The sequence below is a fragment of the Postia placenta genome (assembly GCF_002117355.1).
Source record: "Postia placenta MAD-698-R-SB12 unplaced genomic scaffold POSPLAscaffold_1, whole genome shotgun sequence".
Classification (NCBI taxonomy): domain Eukaryota; kingdom Fungi; phylum Basidiomycota; class Agaricomycetes; order Polyporales; family Adustoporiaceae; genus Rhodonia; species Rhodonia placenta.
In genome coordinates this window covers 1,517,557-1,532,308 of record NW_020169832.1, presented here as the reverse complement: position 1 = coordinate 1,532,308, position 14,752 = coordinate 1,517,557, and the positions used below count along the sequence as shown (strand labels likewise).

Sequence of the window (14,752 nt, the reverse complement as noted above, 5' to 3'; positions counted from 1 at the left end):
GTGTGTGTAGTGTGTGGCCAATCTCCTCATCATCTAGTGAAGGATTGCCCCTTAGTAATGGAGGGCCCCAAAGCGTATGTTGGTTGACGCAACAACATGACATTGACTGATTTCTTCAAAGGGTGAAGATGGCTATTGATCGCCTCGCAGGCGATTCCGCACATGAAGCCACTATCCGCATCTTGACCAAAATCTACACCAAGCAACAGAGACGTGCGCTAGCTACGTCAGGCCCTGGAGTAATAGACTTAAGCAAGTGATAGCCGTTGCTGTACTTTTGTATACTGTATTACTTGTGCTGTAATTTGCATTGTTTTTCACGTTGCTTAGCACGTATATCCTATATAGTGGATAGTTTTGATATATACGATCAAAATCTATAGATTGTCACCGCGGCTGCGGAACGGCGTAAATTTTCAAGCGTTGCATTGTTGTCTGGGTGTGGCGAAGGTTAAAGCCCGCGAGTGCCACGAGGCGCGCGGATGTGGCCCGTCACGCGGAGGAGTATTTAGAGGACCGAGTCCGCACACGGTGCCTCTCAGAAACGCTCATCAAGAACACCCAACCAATTTACATAAAGAGGTCTTACTCCTTCCTTCTGACCTAGCTCTGCAATCGGTCTAACGTATAATCGCCACTTCACTAAATCGTTGATGGTGAAGGCAGGAGTCAAGGGCTTCAGCATGCAGTCCGAATCTCATCAGTGGTCCGCATCTTCTGCAGGTGAGTTCCAGATATCACCGGCACCCGTGCTGCGCTGCCTGCAGGCTGTTGAGCTAAACTCAATCCCCCATTGGCTTTCTAGACGGCACGTGGCCCTCTTCAGCTGTACCCGTGGTGTCTACACCGACACCGACCAGTTTGAAGCGCCCACGCTCTCCTGCCAACGCTATGGATAGCTATCCCCCTCCCCCTCCCCCTAAGTTGCGTGGCGACATCATCCTCGAGGTCTTCACCCACAAATCCCTTCGCTTCCCGGGTGCTCCCACCAACGAGGACTCTGAATATGGCGATAACGAACGCTTGTCTGTGCTCGGTGAGAAAGTCTTGGAGACCGCGGTAACATTCTCTCTCTTTTCCAAGAGGCCGATGTTGAAGGCGGAAGATATCGAGGTGCGCCACATGAGTCTCGATGTGTACTGATGTACTGATCTTCCGCGATCTCACCAGGCACAAAGACGAGAGGTGTTATCCGAGGCCAATATAGAATCCTGGATCATTGCCTACAAGTTCAGGGAGAAGCTGCGCTGCAGCCCTGATGTTGTCACCACTCTGTCGGAACCCAAGGTATCGGTCGCCTCACCAATGTGTACTATTATGGTTCGTCGTCCTAACCCTTTATCAGGAGGCACGTTTGCTATTCTGTTCGTATGTCGGCGCCGTCTTTGCTCAGAACGGGATGGAGATGGTGCAGAGGTGGATTGGGCAGCTCGTTGACCCCGACTTTGATCCCCCCATGCATGTCGAGCCTGACGGCGACATGGATGCCGCTATCAAGAGGGTTAAGACGGAGTCTATGGGCTCCCCTACCCCACCCCCGATCATGCCAATTCCACCTCAGCCCATGAATGCTCCCCCACCGCTCCCAACGAATCCGTTGGCGCCTGCGCAGCCTCAGGCGGCCTTTTTGCCACTCTTCAACCAGACTGCGAATCAGCGCAGGCTGGCTGTGGAGTACCCGGCGCAATTCTCAGGCCCGGCTCACGCAGGCCGCTGGACCGTACAATGTGTTGGTACGTAACATGGCAATTATCGTGTTTTCCCGTTGTGACACCCAGCAACAGTCAACGGCATTCCCAAAGGTGAAGGATCCGGTGCTAGCAAGCAGCTCGCCAAGGAAGAAGCGGCTAGACAAGCCTATTATGCCATGGGTTGGGCTCCGCGTAAGTATAGCAGTTAACTGTATGATGGACGTATGGCTGACGACACTTTACTAGGTGCCTGATCATGTAATTGTATCGTGACGACTAGTGCCAGTGTTCTAGTAGCCCGTGCTGATAGGTGACAAGTCTCTATGTCTCAGTAATTTGTATCGTTTCAGACTAGCATTCTCGGACATCGTCTTCGCGCTACCGAGCGTGAAGACCCTGATTCGAGACATGGATTATAAGTATGGATTGTTTATCCATATTCGTTATCAATGCTAGTATGCAACGGTCCAAACTAGGTGAGTCAAGCAAAACGCAGGCCACTGCCGACTCTTCGCCAGCCAACAGTCTCAGCAACAAGATATATGCCGACGCGAAGCGAAATCACTGCTACTGCGTCCTGCCAGCATCCTGATCAGCGCACACGACTGTTTTCTGGTCAACGGGTTGCCGTCAAACAAAAATACTCCAAAGGCTCTCTTGTGTGCTACTTTCTTGATAGTACTCGTCTCTACTCGTGTATGCTTTCATACTTTCTTGGTGTAGCTCATAGTCCTGCTCTCGTCCGTTTACTTGTTGTAACAGCGCCCGTCCCTCATTTACATAGAGTGCGCTTTGTGTTTGCTGACCTTTCCGAGTCTATTAACTCATTCATGGACTCGTATCGTTGCGAGCAATCTGTGATACTGGGAATTGGGTAGAATGCTGAGACGCCCGACTTCGAGCTACCCTGGCTCCGAAATGATTAAATGAATGCTACCTCGGCAACTATTTCGAATACCAAGCTTCAATACAATGACGGAGAATGATATTTGCTGTGCTCGACGCCGGTAAGTAGTCTACACGTGTATACGTGCCCTAGTCTCCCATTCGAGGACGCTGCGTCCAACGGGCAGTTGATCTTCCACCGTGCCCCCTATATTGGACATGGTCGCCGGACATGAGCCACGAGAAAACAATATGCATACAGTGCGATATCCACGTTTCTGGAGATCATGGTCAACCATGAATGTCGTCCTAACACGCTGTATCCTGTTGCTTTACTGAGAACCGTTTGGACGGTGCGCTGATACAAATGCGCGCTTGTAACCAACACGCAGTACCGGCACCGTGGTCAGCTCCTGTCATCACATCAACGTCACTGACTGAGAGAGCGGGAAATACACACTATACCACGTTCCATCAAACGCGGCTTCCCGCATCTCGCATTCGAATCTGGGAGATAGACTTCATCGTGTCAGGAGAAGCTGCCGAACCGGGTTCCTAGCTCGGGGTTCCAACAACGCAGCTTCGTTGGTCGTAAAGCTCTGGTCCTCTGAAGGCAGTGAGCACGGAGATGGGACATAATAACGCCGCCGCCGCCGTCGACTCGAGAGGTCCGCCCGGCCACCGAGAACGGCCCAAGCAGCGGGAAGATGACAGATACATGACAAAGCAACGGAGACACAGGTGCCAGCCGGCTGAGTGTGGTCGCTTTCCTCCGACGCACATAGTTGAAATCACCCGTCAGACTCGGAGATGACTAAGGACCGGTACACCTCCGTCCAGTTGCGCTATATGTCGACCAAGAAGTGTTGACCACAGTTACAGCCTGAGACCGCACTATACAGCGCAACCTGTGAAGACCGTAGGCAGCAAGATATGTTTTCCCAAGCTCTGCTCATATTCTGAGTCACGTGTATTGTAAGCAACTGGACCGGTTTTAGCGCGCTAGGACTGTACTGCTCTCTACCTCTTCTCGACATCCTGCGTCGACGAGTCCCTGCGGCCCCCCAACCGCGACTTACCTTTACATCCCTACACACCTGACGCCCATATCCGATGTCATTCCAAGCATCGTCTAGCACTGCTGCCCAGCCGTCGGCCTCTACTAGCAATATGGTGCTACCCTTCCGATCTTACTCTCAGTCCAACCCGATTGATCTTACACTGGACGACGACGACGAAGACGACTTCTCCGACAGCTACTCTGACCGCAGATGCAAGCGCCCCTGCTCACTGGGCCGCAATTTCGACGCGGCAAGCGTCGATAGTCACGGTGAGGACCGAACATCCCGTCCGCCGTCCTCAGGTCTTTCCCCCGCTATGTCTGCTTCGAGCCCACTGCCACCACCGCCGCCATATTGGGGAAGCCAGCATTATAATGGTGGTCCGGTACCTCCCATACCAAACACCATACGGCCGCCACCGTTTACAGGCCCTTCGGACTCCTCGGCCTTTTTCCAGCCTCGACCGAGGCCCGCGTTCATGCATCCCCCTCGACCAGAGCTACCTCCTCCTATCCCTCGCGCTGCCCCCAACCCACTTAACTTCAACACGAACGATCGTCAAGTCATTGATCTCACGAACTCCCCTACGCCTCCTCCCACCGCCTGTGTATCGGCACAGTCGACACAAGGTAACTTGCCTAGTGACCTACCTCCCAGGACACCGGTTTGTATTGGCCAGCTTTCGGTCACGGCTCTCGTGCTCTATCCCATTACCTATCTTATTGCCAAAGAGCCATCTCAGGGCGGTGGCGACGCCGATTGGGCTGTGGTGCGTCTGCAGCATGAACAGACACCAAACAAGGAGACGGTCCACATAAAGGCCCCCTCTCGTCGTCTATCGACAGGCGAACCCGTGCAGGAGGAGAACTTCGCAGTCGTGGAACAGAAGGTCGCCACCGTGGTTGGTCCGATGCTGGGGAAAGGTTTGATTCGGATAGATGCAAAGGTCAGAAGAGGCATGCCGAACGTGAGTCCCTAGTTCGCATCAAAGCTCTAGTTGATGATCTTATCGTCTGAAACTCCCAAGATCCCAATACTTCCGCTCCAGTTGATCATTTGGACGCCTAAAGGGAACATACCAGTCGTCGCGAATTATTTGCATCAGCAGGGTCTGTTCCTAGATCATCCAACTCTAGCTTCGGACGTGCAACGACTCCTCAAAGGGTACTACTTTAATCCACATAATCCACCACCGGGCGGATTTGCGAGAGCGATGGTGGGTCAGAATGGCCGCATAGGATACTCGGGCCCCGGCGGAAGTAACGTAGGGCGTTGGAATGCGCCAATGGTATCTGGAAAGAGCGTGGAGGTGCAGCGGAGCCAGGTTGATGAGCTCTTCAAAAGCCTACGGGACGGAGACGAGCTCGTGGAGGCTGACTCGCGTATGTTTCTACCCTTAACATCTTGAGTCCCATACTCATTCTGTCGCTTGCGCAGCACCGGAGGTCGCAACAACGCTTTATCCCCATCAGAAGAAAGCGCTGACTTTCTTACTCGAGAGGGAGCGCGAGTATGGTCCCAACAGGAGATATTCCTCGCTATGGCAGGAGCGTTTCAATCCCATCTCAGGGCAGTGCTCATGGCTCCACATCGTAACCCAGAGAGAAATACCGCAACAGCCCGAAGAAACGAAAGGGGCAATTCTGGCTGATGATGTACGTGTATCAGTCGTACAAATAATAAGCGCATGAAATTCAATCCTGTGTCTAGATGGGGCTAGGGAAGACCATCACTTGTGTCTCATTGATAGCGGCGACATTGCGCTCCGCGCGTGAGTTTGCGACGGTTCCCCTTGTCCCACCTGCATCTCCTCCCGATTCGCTGGAGTCTGCACTTTCCTCTGCGCATTTTGCTGGTAGTGTGTGGGGAATGCCGGTTGCTCCAGAGGCGACTTCATCGAGAAAACAAGCAAAGGCTGCGCGAGAACACGATCGTGAGCAGGCACTGTATGCTCGGGCCTGCCGTATCAAAGTGAGGAGCCGCGCAACACTCATCATCTGCCCGCTGTCTACTGTCGTGAATTGGGAGGACCAATTTCGGGAGCACTGGCGCGGTGAGGTTCAGGTTGTTGGCGGCGCAGGTGGCAGCGCCCCCGCGCCGAGTACTCCTCTGCTTGGCAGTGGCTTGTCGTCATTGCACGCCTTCCCATCGTCTCCGCAGAGCTCACAAGGCGACGCCACTGTCGACATCAAGATACCAGTTGGTCGAATACGCGAAGGACCGCCATTACGCGTGTATGTATATCATGGCAATGCGCGCCGGCCGGATCCAGTCTTCCTCGCCGATTTTGACGCGGTGATTACTACGTACTCCACGCTTGCTTCGGAGTACTCGAAGCAGGTGAAGAGTACGGCAAGTGTTGAGGATGAAGATGAGGACGAGAGTGACGTCGACGAAGGCGGCCTCGAGGTAGACGAGAGGGGTAACCAGATTCTCAGGCTTCCGAGGCCGAAGAAGGCCGGCGCGAAGAAGCGGAAGAAGCTCTGTGGGAAGGCTAATGGCAGCCTGGAGGCGACCAGTGCACTGCAGAGCGTGCATTGGTTCAGGGTCGTCCTCGATGAAGCCCAGTACGTCACGGCTCTTCAGGTGTGTGTCTCAAAATGCTCATGCGCTATAGTTCAATCAAGGAGACCTCCACCGTCGGCTGCCGCGCATCTTGCGACCTCGTCGCCGATCGACGACTTTGTCTCACCGGTACACCAGTGCAAAACAAGTTGGACGATGTTTATGCGCTCATCAAGTTTCTACGGATAGAGCCTCTCGACGACAAGGCGGTGTGGACTGAGTTCATTGGCACGCCCGTGAAGTACGGCCAGCCGCTTGGAGTAGCGCGTTTGCAGACGATCATGAAGTGCATCACGTTACGTCGCACCAAGGAGTCGAAGGCGGAAGACGGCCGCAATATCCTGTCTCTTCCTCCCCGCAGAGACGAACTCCGGTACTTGAAGTTCGACGAGCAGGAGCAAGCGATCTATGACCAGTTCTTCACCGAATCCAAGGCCGAGTTCCACGAGCTCTCGAACAAGAATGAGGTCATGAAGAATTATGTCGGCATCCTCCAGAAGATTTTGCGGTTGCGGCAGATCTGTGACCATTTCGAGCTAGTGCAGAACAAGGGTCTCGGACTCATAGGAGACATACAGTCGCAGGATGCCGCAGTATCCGTCGAGGATCTCATGGCTCTTGTTGCCAGAGAGGGGATCAACGGGCACAGAGCCGGCATGATCTTCAGTTTGCTCAAGGAGGCAGGTATCACTCAATGTGTGGAATGCGGCGCCGAACTTGCGAGTCCGCTCGACGGCATACCGGGCGAGGGTGTTTTGGGAGATGGCGACTCTGGTACGGGAACGCCAAAGCGAGGAGGCCGGAAGGGGAAGACCCCGGCTTCTCGCGCCTCGACTCGACAGAACAGCCCAGCGGCTCCCCACATCATCATGACTCGATGCCAGCATCTCTTCTGTATCGGCTGTTTCCGCAATTGCATCTCGCCCAGTTGGCCAAATGTCTCATTCGAACATAGCCGCTGCTGCTCGGTATGTCAGACGGCTCTGACCCCGACAGATGCTGTAGAAGTTGTCACCGACTCTCCGTCTTTGGAGCTGGCTTCTAAGAGGAAGCCCTTGAAGCGGGAGAAGAGACAGAAGGGCGTCATCGCCATGGAGGATTTCCACCCATCTACCAAGGTCAGGGCGCTATTGAACGACTTGGTACAATTTTCCAAGGCGAATCCGCATTCCGTGAACTATGATCCCACCTCTATCGAAGTTCAAATGGTTGACGGAGAGGGGAATTCTTTGGATGATGGCATCGTCAAGACTGTTGTTTTGTAAGTTTCCTTCCCCGTGTGATCCGACTCTCACTAACATCCTTCATGTAGTTCGCAATGGACCACCATGCTGGACAAGTAGGTTTTCGTGCCGTATATGCTTGTCATAGATCTGACTTGTCTCCGCAGAATTGAAGATGCCCTAGAAATAGCTGGCATACGATATGACCGACTCGATGGGACGATGAAACGTGATGACAGAACAAGAGCAATGGATGCGTTGAAGCACGATCCGGGCTGTGAAGTCCTACTCGTCAGTCTAAAGGCTGGCGGAGTGGGACTCAACCTCACTGCTGCACAACGTGTATATCTCATGGATCCATATTGGTGCGAGGTCTTACGCTTGTCGTGCATTCATTTCGATACTGACTGGTAGCTAGGAATCCTGCGGTTGAGAACCAAGCAGTAGACCGCATCGTATGTCTATCGTTCCGAATCGCGTACTGATAGCTGACGCTTTGCCACAGCATCGACTCGGACAGACGCGCCCAGTGACGACAGTGAAGCTGATCATCGAGAATTCGATCGAAGCACGCTTACTCGAGGTTCAGAAAAAGAAGACTGAACTTGCGAACATGACGCTGGGCTCGAATATGAGCAAGGCCGAGATGCATGCGCGCCGTTTGGAGGAATTGAACCAACTCTTCAGGAACTAATTGCCGTAAAGTATGAATTATGTTATTTTCTAGAGTCATTTACCTCTGTAGCATGCACTTGTATCGTAGAACTTCACTAACGATCTTGTAATCAGCTGTCGCGCGCTCTCTGCTCTGCTATCCTCGTATGACCAAGACACCATTTGTATTCTGGTTAATGACATTGTGGTTTGTCTTGTGCAGAGACTTCAGAAGGCGAAATGGCCAGCATTCTTCCTTCGTCCCATGGAATAGACAGTCATCTGAGCGGCAAATAGACCGATAGTGACCCCGATAGCCACCTCGATCATACGAATGCCAAGGTCGAAACTGTTTGAGTACTGCTGCGATGATGTGTTGTAGCTCTGGATGAGACCACCTCCATTACCAATGGCGGACTAGATAGTGCAGGGATATCAGAGGTGCATCATCCAAACGCTGATGAACTTACTGGGACCAAGAACAGAACTCCGGTGACCATGGACGTGAACGCTGTTCCGCCGACAATACGGGAGTAGATGTTGCCACATAGCCCGATGATGACCGCACCAAACGCTGACACGATGTCCGGTCGGTCGGAGATGAGCACGTTGGCCCCTCTGTTCGCTGCATAAGCAGCACACGAGAATGCGACCATAATCGGCAGTTGGATGCTGCGCACGGCCTGGAGGTTGGCCAGCGACGAACAGAGGGAGTAGAGCGGTACCAGGAAAAGCGCCGTCCACCAGGGGAATGGCTGCCGCCACCAGGGCCACTGGGGGTCACGATAACATCCTGTTGCAGAGGTCTGTTTGGCCGGGAATATACTGACTTTGTGGTCAACGACTCACCCTTTATGACATGACTTGCTGTTTGACCGACGTCGGTGAACGAGAAGGTACCAGAGAGCTGCGCCAACGGCAGTGAGTCGTTATTGCCAATGATGGCCCCGTGGTATGTGTGCGCTTCCAATCTATCTGTGGCAGCTTGGACGTGGCGAGCCTCAGGATTGAAGAGGAGGTAGAAATCCGAACCGATGGTCAGACCAAACCCCTGAACGCATTGTACACAACGGGAGAAATTCTGCAGTGCAATGGGCCACATACCAGGAAGAGCGTGTAGATAATGGCATAAACCATCCTCACGGAACCGCACATGATGTTCCTTGAGGCCAGCTCCAAAGCGCTGGTGACTGGATTCGAAGGGCTATCAGAGTGCGACAGGTATGGAGGAGTCAGCGACGAGCTTACGAATGGTGAAGCCCGGCAGGATAAGAACCACTCCTGCAGACGAGATGGAGCTATAGCAGAAAATCTCGCCTGGCACCGAGCCCAGAACTCGAGCAAGGAAGGAGACAATGATCGATACCGAGATCCTTTTAGTCAGGGTATGGGTCAGCAGTGATCATGCACGAAATGGAATACACACTCGTAGACATTCGCATATATCGAGCTCTTCGCCGCCGCCCTCAAGCCGAGGTACTGCAGGACAGAGGCGCTAGCCCCGCTGATGAACATGTCCAGCAACGAGCCGCCGAACGCAAGCACGCAGATGATCGACGCGCAGGTGAATGCAAATAGGCACCGCACGTAGATGTTATACAGCGGGCGCGACCGGAGGAGCTTGTTGAGCTCCTCTGTGCCCTCGCTCGCGCTGAGCTTGTCGTGCAGCACGTCCCGGTAGATGACGTGAATATTGTTCAGCGCCGTGAGCGCGACGCGCCCGCCGGCGCGGACGAAGGTCACCTCAGACGTGCGCGTCTCAGAGTCGAGAAACGTCACGATGATCAGGTTAGGAAAGTGGACGAAACGCGCCTCCATTTTGAGGATGGCAGAGGCAGACTCAAGCTGAGATTCGATGCGGTGCGAGGGCGCGCCGAACGTGAGCAGGGTCTTCGCGAGCTTCAGGATGAACTTCTGCCTCCGAACATACGCTGTGGGTGCACTCAGCAACAAATTGCGCGCAGGACAAGTCGCAGGCACTCACATTCGACGTGCCGGACGATCTCACGACGCTTCCGGCCCCGCCTGAGCATGACCTTGTCTCGATAGCTGTGCTTCGAATGGCCCTTCTCGATGTCGCCCTCGCTCTCGGATGCGACTGACGAGTCGCGTCTCATAGATCTTCCAGTGTCCGAGAAGACGCTATTATCGGACCCCGCCGACTCTCTGCGCGCAGAGGCCTGCGGCCTGCGTGCACGCCGCGGCAGGGAGAGGTTGAGCAAGGTGGAGACGATGCCCCCCTCGCGCGGCGTGCGTTCTTGCTTTTCCTGTGGTGCGCTGGAGGGAGCAGCGGCGGGGCTGAGCGCGACGGGTGACGACCACGGCGAGAGCTGTGGGCGCGTTTGGTCGTAGTCAGTCCCTGGCTGGTTCTGGTCCGGAGCGAGGCCCTGGGGCCAACTCTGTGACATCACGTCCCGCGCACGGTTGCCGGCGGGCACACCAAGCTCGTACCCGTCAAAATACCCGTCGCTGCCGGAGAACTTGGCCGGGTGCGGCGTCGGGCGCTGGTCATAGGGGCCGGAGGGACCGGATGCACCTCCGTCCGCGGCAGACTCGGGATTTGGGTGGGACTCGTAGCCAGCTCTGCTGGAGTGTCCCTTGGCGAGAGGCGGGGGTGAGAATATCGCCATTACGGCGGCGAGGTGAAATCCAGGTAGCAGGACAGCAGAGCAAGGACAGGACGAAGTGCCAGCTTCTTTTAACAGCGCACGCAGATGGCTCACGAAGCAGGTGGGCTGAGGCTGACGGCAGTCCGAACTGGTACCGCGGCTGACGAGTACTCACAGGTAGCTTCCAGCATGTCGTACTCATAGATGGCTTCCATGTCGTCTTTGCAAGGTATTTTTATATCATAGTAGCCTGTAAATGCCAATATACTAGCATAAGTACACTGAACGTGCGCTCGCCACGACTTAATCATTAGGACTTGATTACGCGGAAGACAGGAGCCTCGTTGACTTTACATTGCACAAGCAGCAAGCACAGAGGTCGACTTTAAAAATGGACAAAACCGACTCCAGTAGCAGCAGGCGCATGCGTAGATTGCAAACATGCGAACCGAGGATCAGGATCGAGTGCATGTGGGGAGACAGAGCAACGCGGGCGGACAGCGACCCATCGACGCGTGACGTCACGCGTATCTCAATCTGCACCTGATAAGTACTCCCCGCTTGTTCCTGCCAAGATCGCTATCTCGCGTAGCCATAACCGTTCTTACCGAGTCGGGATTGTTCGGATTCCTTCACGTACATAAGTAATCTATCACCAATATAATATGTTCCCTCGGTACTCTCGCCCAACCAACGTCGGCATCGAAGACCCTCTGTTCACAAACGCTCTTGGCCTCTTCGCTCCCATCCTAACTCGACGTGCAGACTTTCTCGCAACATGCATCGTCGGGTATGTCCACTACACTAGGCAAACCCACAGGAAATATTCCATCCGCGTCGTATTGATCATGGTATCACACAAAGCATACAAAATGTACAGAAAAATATACGTATAATGATAGCCAAACCCCCTCCCAAGCACGCACCCGCCTAGTCCTGCACCGCCGCGCCCGCCCACGATCAGGTCATGCTCCCCGCATCCGGCATCTTCACCCCGACCATGAGCCGTATGAAGCGGCTGGCCCCCTCCAGGTCCTCCTCTTTTGCGTTCCGCCGCGCCTCCAGGATGTCCTGCCGCAGCCGCTCCTCCTCCATCAGCTCCGCCTTCGTGAGCGGGTCTTGCCGCGGGTACGCCCACCCACTGAGCACCATCGAGTGCCACAGCGCGACGCGCGCCCGCACGTCCCTGGAAGACAAACCACCAGCACGATCAGCATCATCCCCCTCACACGTCGACACCGAAGTCCAGCACACACGCACTTGCGGTACTGCTCCACGAGCCCGTCAAACAGCACGCGGCTCGCGCCCTCCGAGTAGTCGTTCTTCCCCCACCCATAGCGCACAAGCTGCCGGTCCCCGCGCGCGACGCGTCCTAGCAGCTCCTCCCACATCGCCTCCTTCACCGCGAGCACGAGCCCCAGCGCGCGGAACAGCGCCATGTTCAGCGAGTGCTCCTCCAGCGCGAGCAGGCTCTCCATCGGGAACAGCTCCACCCCGCCGCCGCCGCCCGCGCCCGCGCCCCCCGCGTTCATCCCGACGCCCATCGACGTGCTGTCGCGCCGCAGGTCCGCCGCGGGCACGGGCGTGCGCGGCAGCGGCGCGACCACGTCCGAGTCGCTCGACGGCGCGCGAGAGGGGGACAGCGAGAGCGACGACGGCGCGGTGCTGTAGCCCGCAGACACCGTCGAGGCGAGCGTCGACGCGGACGCGGTGGGGAGCGTGAGCGCGAGGTCCGGCGTGCTGCCGCCGGGCGCGGCCGGGAGAGACGTGTGCCCGTCAGTTCCGTGTGACTCTGAGCTGGGCGGGCTTGGCGATGGCGGCCGCACGGGCTCCGGCGGGCGAAGTTCGGAGGGGAGGGGGGCGAGTGGGGCGAGGGGTGGCATGGGGCGGGCGAGGACCGGTGGTGAGATGACATGCCCGAAGGTCGTGGAGAAATATGAGAGTAGACATGCTGCCGCGCGGGTGAGCTGAGCCACGGCCTCACTGGAAACGTCACTCACATGTTGGTGTCGGGTTGATGAAACGGTGGTCGAACACGTCGCGAAACAGAGACTCGAGCAGCGCGTGCTCGTGCGGATCCTGGTCGGGGTCCGGCTCCGCGTGCTTTTCGGCTGACCCTCCAGGGAAATGCGCGTAGGGCCCTCGTGTGTGCGAATGCAATGGTTCCGTGAACCACCGTGGCAGCACAGGAAATATTGCATCTACACACAGGTCACAGACCCGCTCGCCTTGTGAAATTATTCGCGGACGTACCCTCTTCAATCTGCTCAATCGTTCCGCCTGTCCGCATGACCCGCCGAATTTCCTACGCGCATGTGAATTTCAACACGAGTACCTCCATGGTCGTTAGCACGCACCTCATATAGCGAAGTCCACTGCAAAAAACTCAGCCAATCAGCGAACACCCATATATGCCGGCTATTAGCGCGGGGCGCGGGGCGCGGTCGCACCTTATTTTCAGGCACGCCAAATGCCAGGCCGCCGATATGAATGTGATCGAATTCCTCCTCTTCAAAAGGTAGTTTGGTCCGCAAGCTGACAGGCGGTGATTAGGCGGGACGCCCATTTTATGAAAGCGGATCTGTACGCACAGGTTTCCGTGCACCCAATCTATGCGGTCTGCTACGTCCGCGGGGAGAAAGCGTTTTGGGAGCTGGACATTCATCAGGTCGTAGCCGACCTGTCACCGCGGTCGGAATGTATGTCGCGACGGGGCCGGCATTACAAGACTCACAAATGTGCATTCCGGCCATTCTCTGGCAGCATCGATGATCCAGGTGCCTAGCTAAGCGTAGTGTGTTTGGTAGCAGGAGGGGACGGAGAAGCAGTGCAACCCACTCCGGTGCCAATGTCGAGACATCGTTTAGGATGCTTTCCCTTGAAGTTGACAAAGGAGCCGACGCCTTGTCTGGTGTGGCGGAGGAGCTCGTAATCTAAATTCCAACTGCGCGCCGTCAGCGATGCACGGTAGAGGCCAAGTGGGGATAGGTATGTACAGCTCTAGATCTTCGCGGTTATAGCTGACGGGATAGGGTGCCTTGTCCCTGCCGTAACTATGAAGACGGGAGCCATACTGGACGATGAATTTGTTCTCCCTGGAGACGGTCTTTTTGTAGTCGCTGAAGGGGTAGTCTTGGTGGGGGGCGTATGAGTAGCTCTGGCGGCGGGGGTTGGGGGAGGACGAGTAGGACATGGGAGGACGAGGGAGAGGGAGAGGAGGGTGGGAGGAGGCGCATGACGGGGGGAGGACAAGCATCTGAGCCGGATCTTGCCCAGTCGATCGGATCACGTTAATGGTGATGCCTCCGGAGCGGCCGTGCGTTTGTCCCAAATAAAGCCGGGCATGGAAGCTGGAATTCATTGACGCACGGAGCCGGCCAGATAGTCACCGTGTGGGGAACCATCCTCTGGCGCTTGCAGCGGGATGGGTCCGCGCAGGGACAAAGACTGGAAGGACACGATGAGGGTGTGAGAGCGATGGCAGCGCGCAGTCGCATGCTGACAGGATAACATGATTGGGAGCCACAGCGTCGCGCGCAGCCACACGCGGGGTCGAGGGCGATCGAGATCAGAGGCGCGATTCCCGACAGCCCGGCCGAGCTCTGGCGAGATACAGATCGTCTCTACCTCGCATATCAAATTCGCCTCATCCTCATACCCTCACACGCATATTGCACACACACCTCTTCCATGCCTCGTCGCATTCCATTTTCCCCAAAGAAAAAGAGGGACCAGATCCTGGGCAAGCGCGCACAAAAGCGCGGCGACACTGAGCTCGCACCCGACCCCCACGACCCCGGCCGTGCTCGCAAAGGCACGAAGAAATCCACCCGCGCTGCCGGCTCTTCTCGCCGGCTTCAGTCCTCTTTCGTCAAGCTTCCTACTCCCTTCCTCGAGCACACCCGCGTCCTCGCATCCACCCTGCCCCTCGGCCGACCGATTTCGACCGATGCCGCTGTCTTGCAGGAGCACTGGGACCCTCTCGAGGGCGCACCCCCTCTGACGTGCCCCAAGCGACCCAGGTGGCGGTATGACATGTCGAAGAAAGAACTCGACGCGAACGA

The 14,752-nt window shown here is 55.9% G+C and overlaps 6 protein-coding genes across 6 annotated transcripts; 4 read left to right on the top strand and 2 right to left on the bottom strand.

Annotated features, from left to right (window-relative positions):
- Positions 1–891: 891 nt before the first annotated feature.
- Positions 892–1,900, top strand: POSPLADRAFT_1130588 (hypothetical protein; the record flags this gene model as incomplete). The annotated part of the gene is made up of 4 exons (XM_024483972.1): positions 892–1,113; positions 1,171–1,287; positions 1,349–1,733; positions 1,785–1,900. The coding sequence occupies 4 exons, from the start codon at positions 892–894 to the stop codon at positions 1,898–1,900; spliced, it is 840 nt and encodes a 279-aa protein (XP_024344089.1).
- Positions 1,901–3,204: 1,304 nt separating this feature from the next.
- Positions 3,205–3,390, top strand: POSPLADRAFT_1042531 (hypothetical protein; the record flags this gene model as incomplete). The annotated part of the gene is made up of 1 exon (XM_024478126.1): positions 3,205–3,390. The coding sequence occupies one exon, from the start codon at positions 3,205–3,207 to the stop codon at positions 3,388–3,390; it is 186 nt and encodes a 61-aa protein (XP_024344088.1).
- Positions 3,391–4,115: 725 nt separating this feature from the next.
- POSPLADRAFT_1130503 (hypothetical protein) lies at positions 4,116–8,119 on the top strand (the record flags this gene model as incomplete). Its single annotated transcript, XM_024483962.1, has 9 exons — positions 4,116–4,604; positions 4,665–5,019; positions 5,075–5,292; positions 5,348–6,204; positions 6,255–7,463; positions 7,515–7,541; positions 7,593–7,790; positions 7,844–7,880; positions 7,931–8,119. The coding sequence occupies 9 exons, from the start codon at positions 4,116–4,118 to the stop codon at positions 8,117–8,119; spliced, it is 3,579 nt and encodes a 1,192-aa protein (XP_024344087.1).
- Positions 8,120–8,245: 126 nt separating this feature from the next.
- POSPLADRAFT_1068427 (hypothetical protein) lies at positions 8,246–11,143 on the bottom strand. Its single transcript, XM_024482297.1, has 8 exons — positions 10,864–11,143; positions 10,064–10,409; positions 9,506–10,010; positions 9,328–9,452; positions 9,184–9,269; positions 8,929–9,130; positions 8,550–8,872; positions 8,246–8,496 (listed from the first exon to the last, which is right to left on the bottom strand). The coding sequence occupies exons 1-8, from the start codon at positions 10,888–10,890 to the stop codon at positions 8,308–8,310; spliced, it is 1,803 nt and encodes a 600-aa protein (XP_024344086.1). The 5' UTR covers positions 10,891–11,143; the 3' UTR covers positions 8,246–8,307.
- Positions 11,144–11,648: 505 nt separating this feature from the next.
- Positions 11,649–12,232, bottom strand: POSPLADRAFT_1127874 (hypothetical protein; the record flags this gene model as incomplete). Its single annotated transcript, XM_024483674.1, has 2 exons — positions 11,649–11,874; positions 11,949–12,232. 2 exons carry the CDS (start codon positions 12,230–12,232, stop codon positions 11,649–11,651), a joined length of 510 nt encoding a protein of 169 aa, XP_024344085.1.
- Positions 12,233–14,378: 2,146 nt separating this feature from the next.
- Positions 14,379–14,716, top strand: POSPLADRAFT_1051440 (hypothetical protein; the record flags this gene model as incomplete). Its single annotated transcript, XM_024480170.1, has 1 exon — positions 14,379–14,716. A coding segment is annotated over one exon (338 nt), but the record flags the coding sequence as incomplete, so codon positions are not given.
- Positions 14,717–14,752: the final 36 nt, after the last annotated feature.

Coding starts and splice junctions, on each gene's coding strand:
- POSPLADRAFT_1068427 (XM_024482297.1), bottom strand. CDS start 10,890: ATGAGTACGACATGCTGGAAGCTACCT. Junction 10,011..10,063: donor GATCGTCCGGCACGTCGAAT/GTGAGTGCCTGC, acceptor GTGCACCCACAG/CGTATGTTCGGAGGCAGAAG. Junction 9,131..9,183: donor TTATCTACACGCTCTTCCTG/GTATGTGGCCCA, acceptor CAATGCGTTCAG/GGGTTTGGTCTGACCATCGG.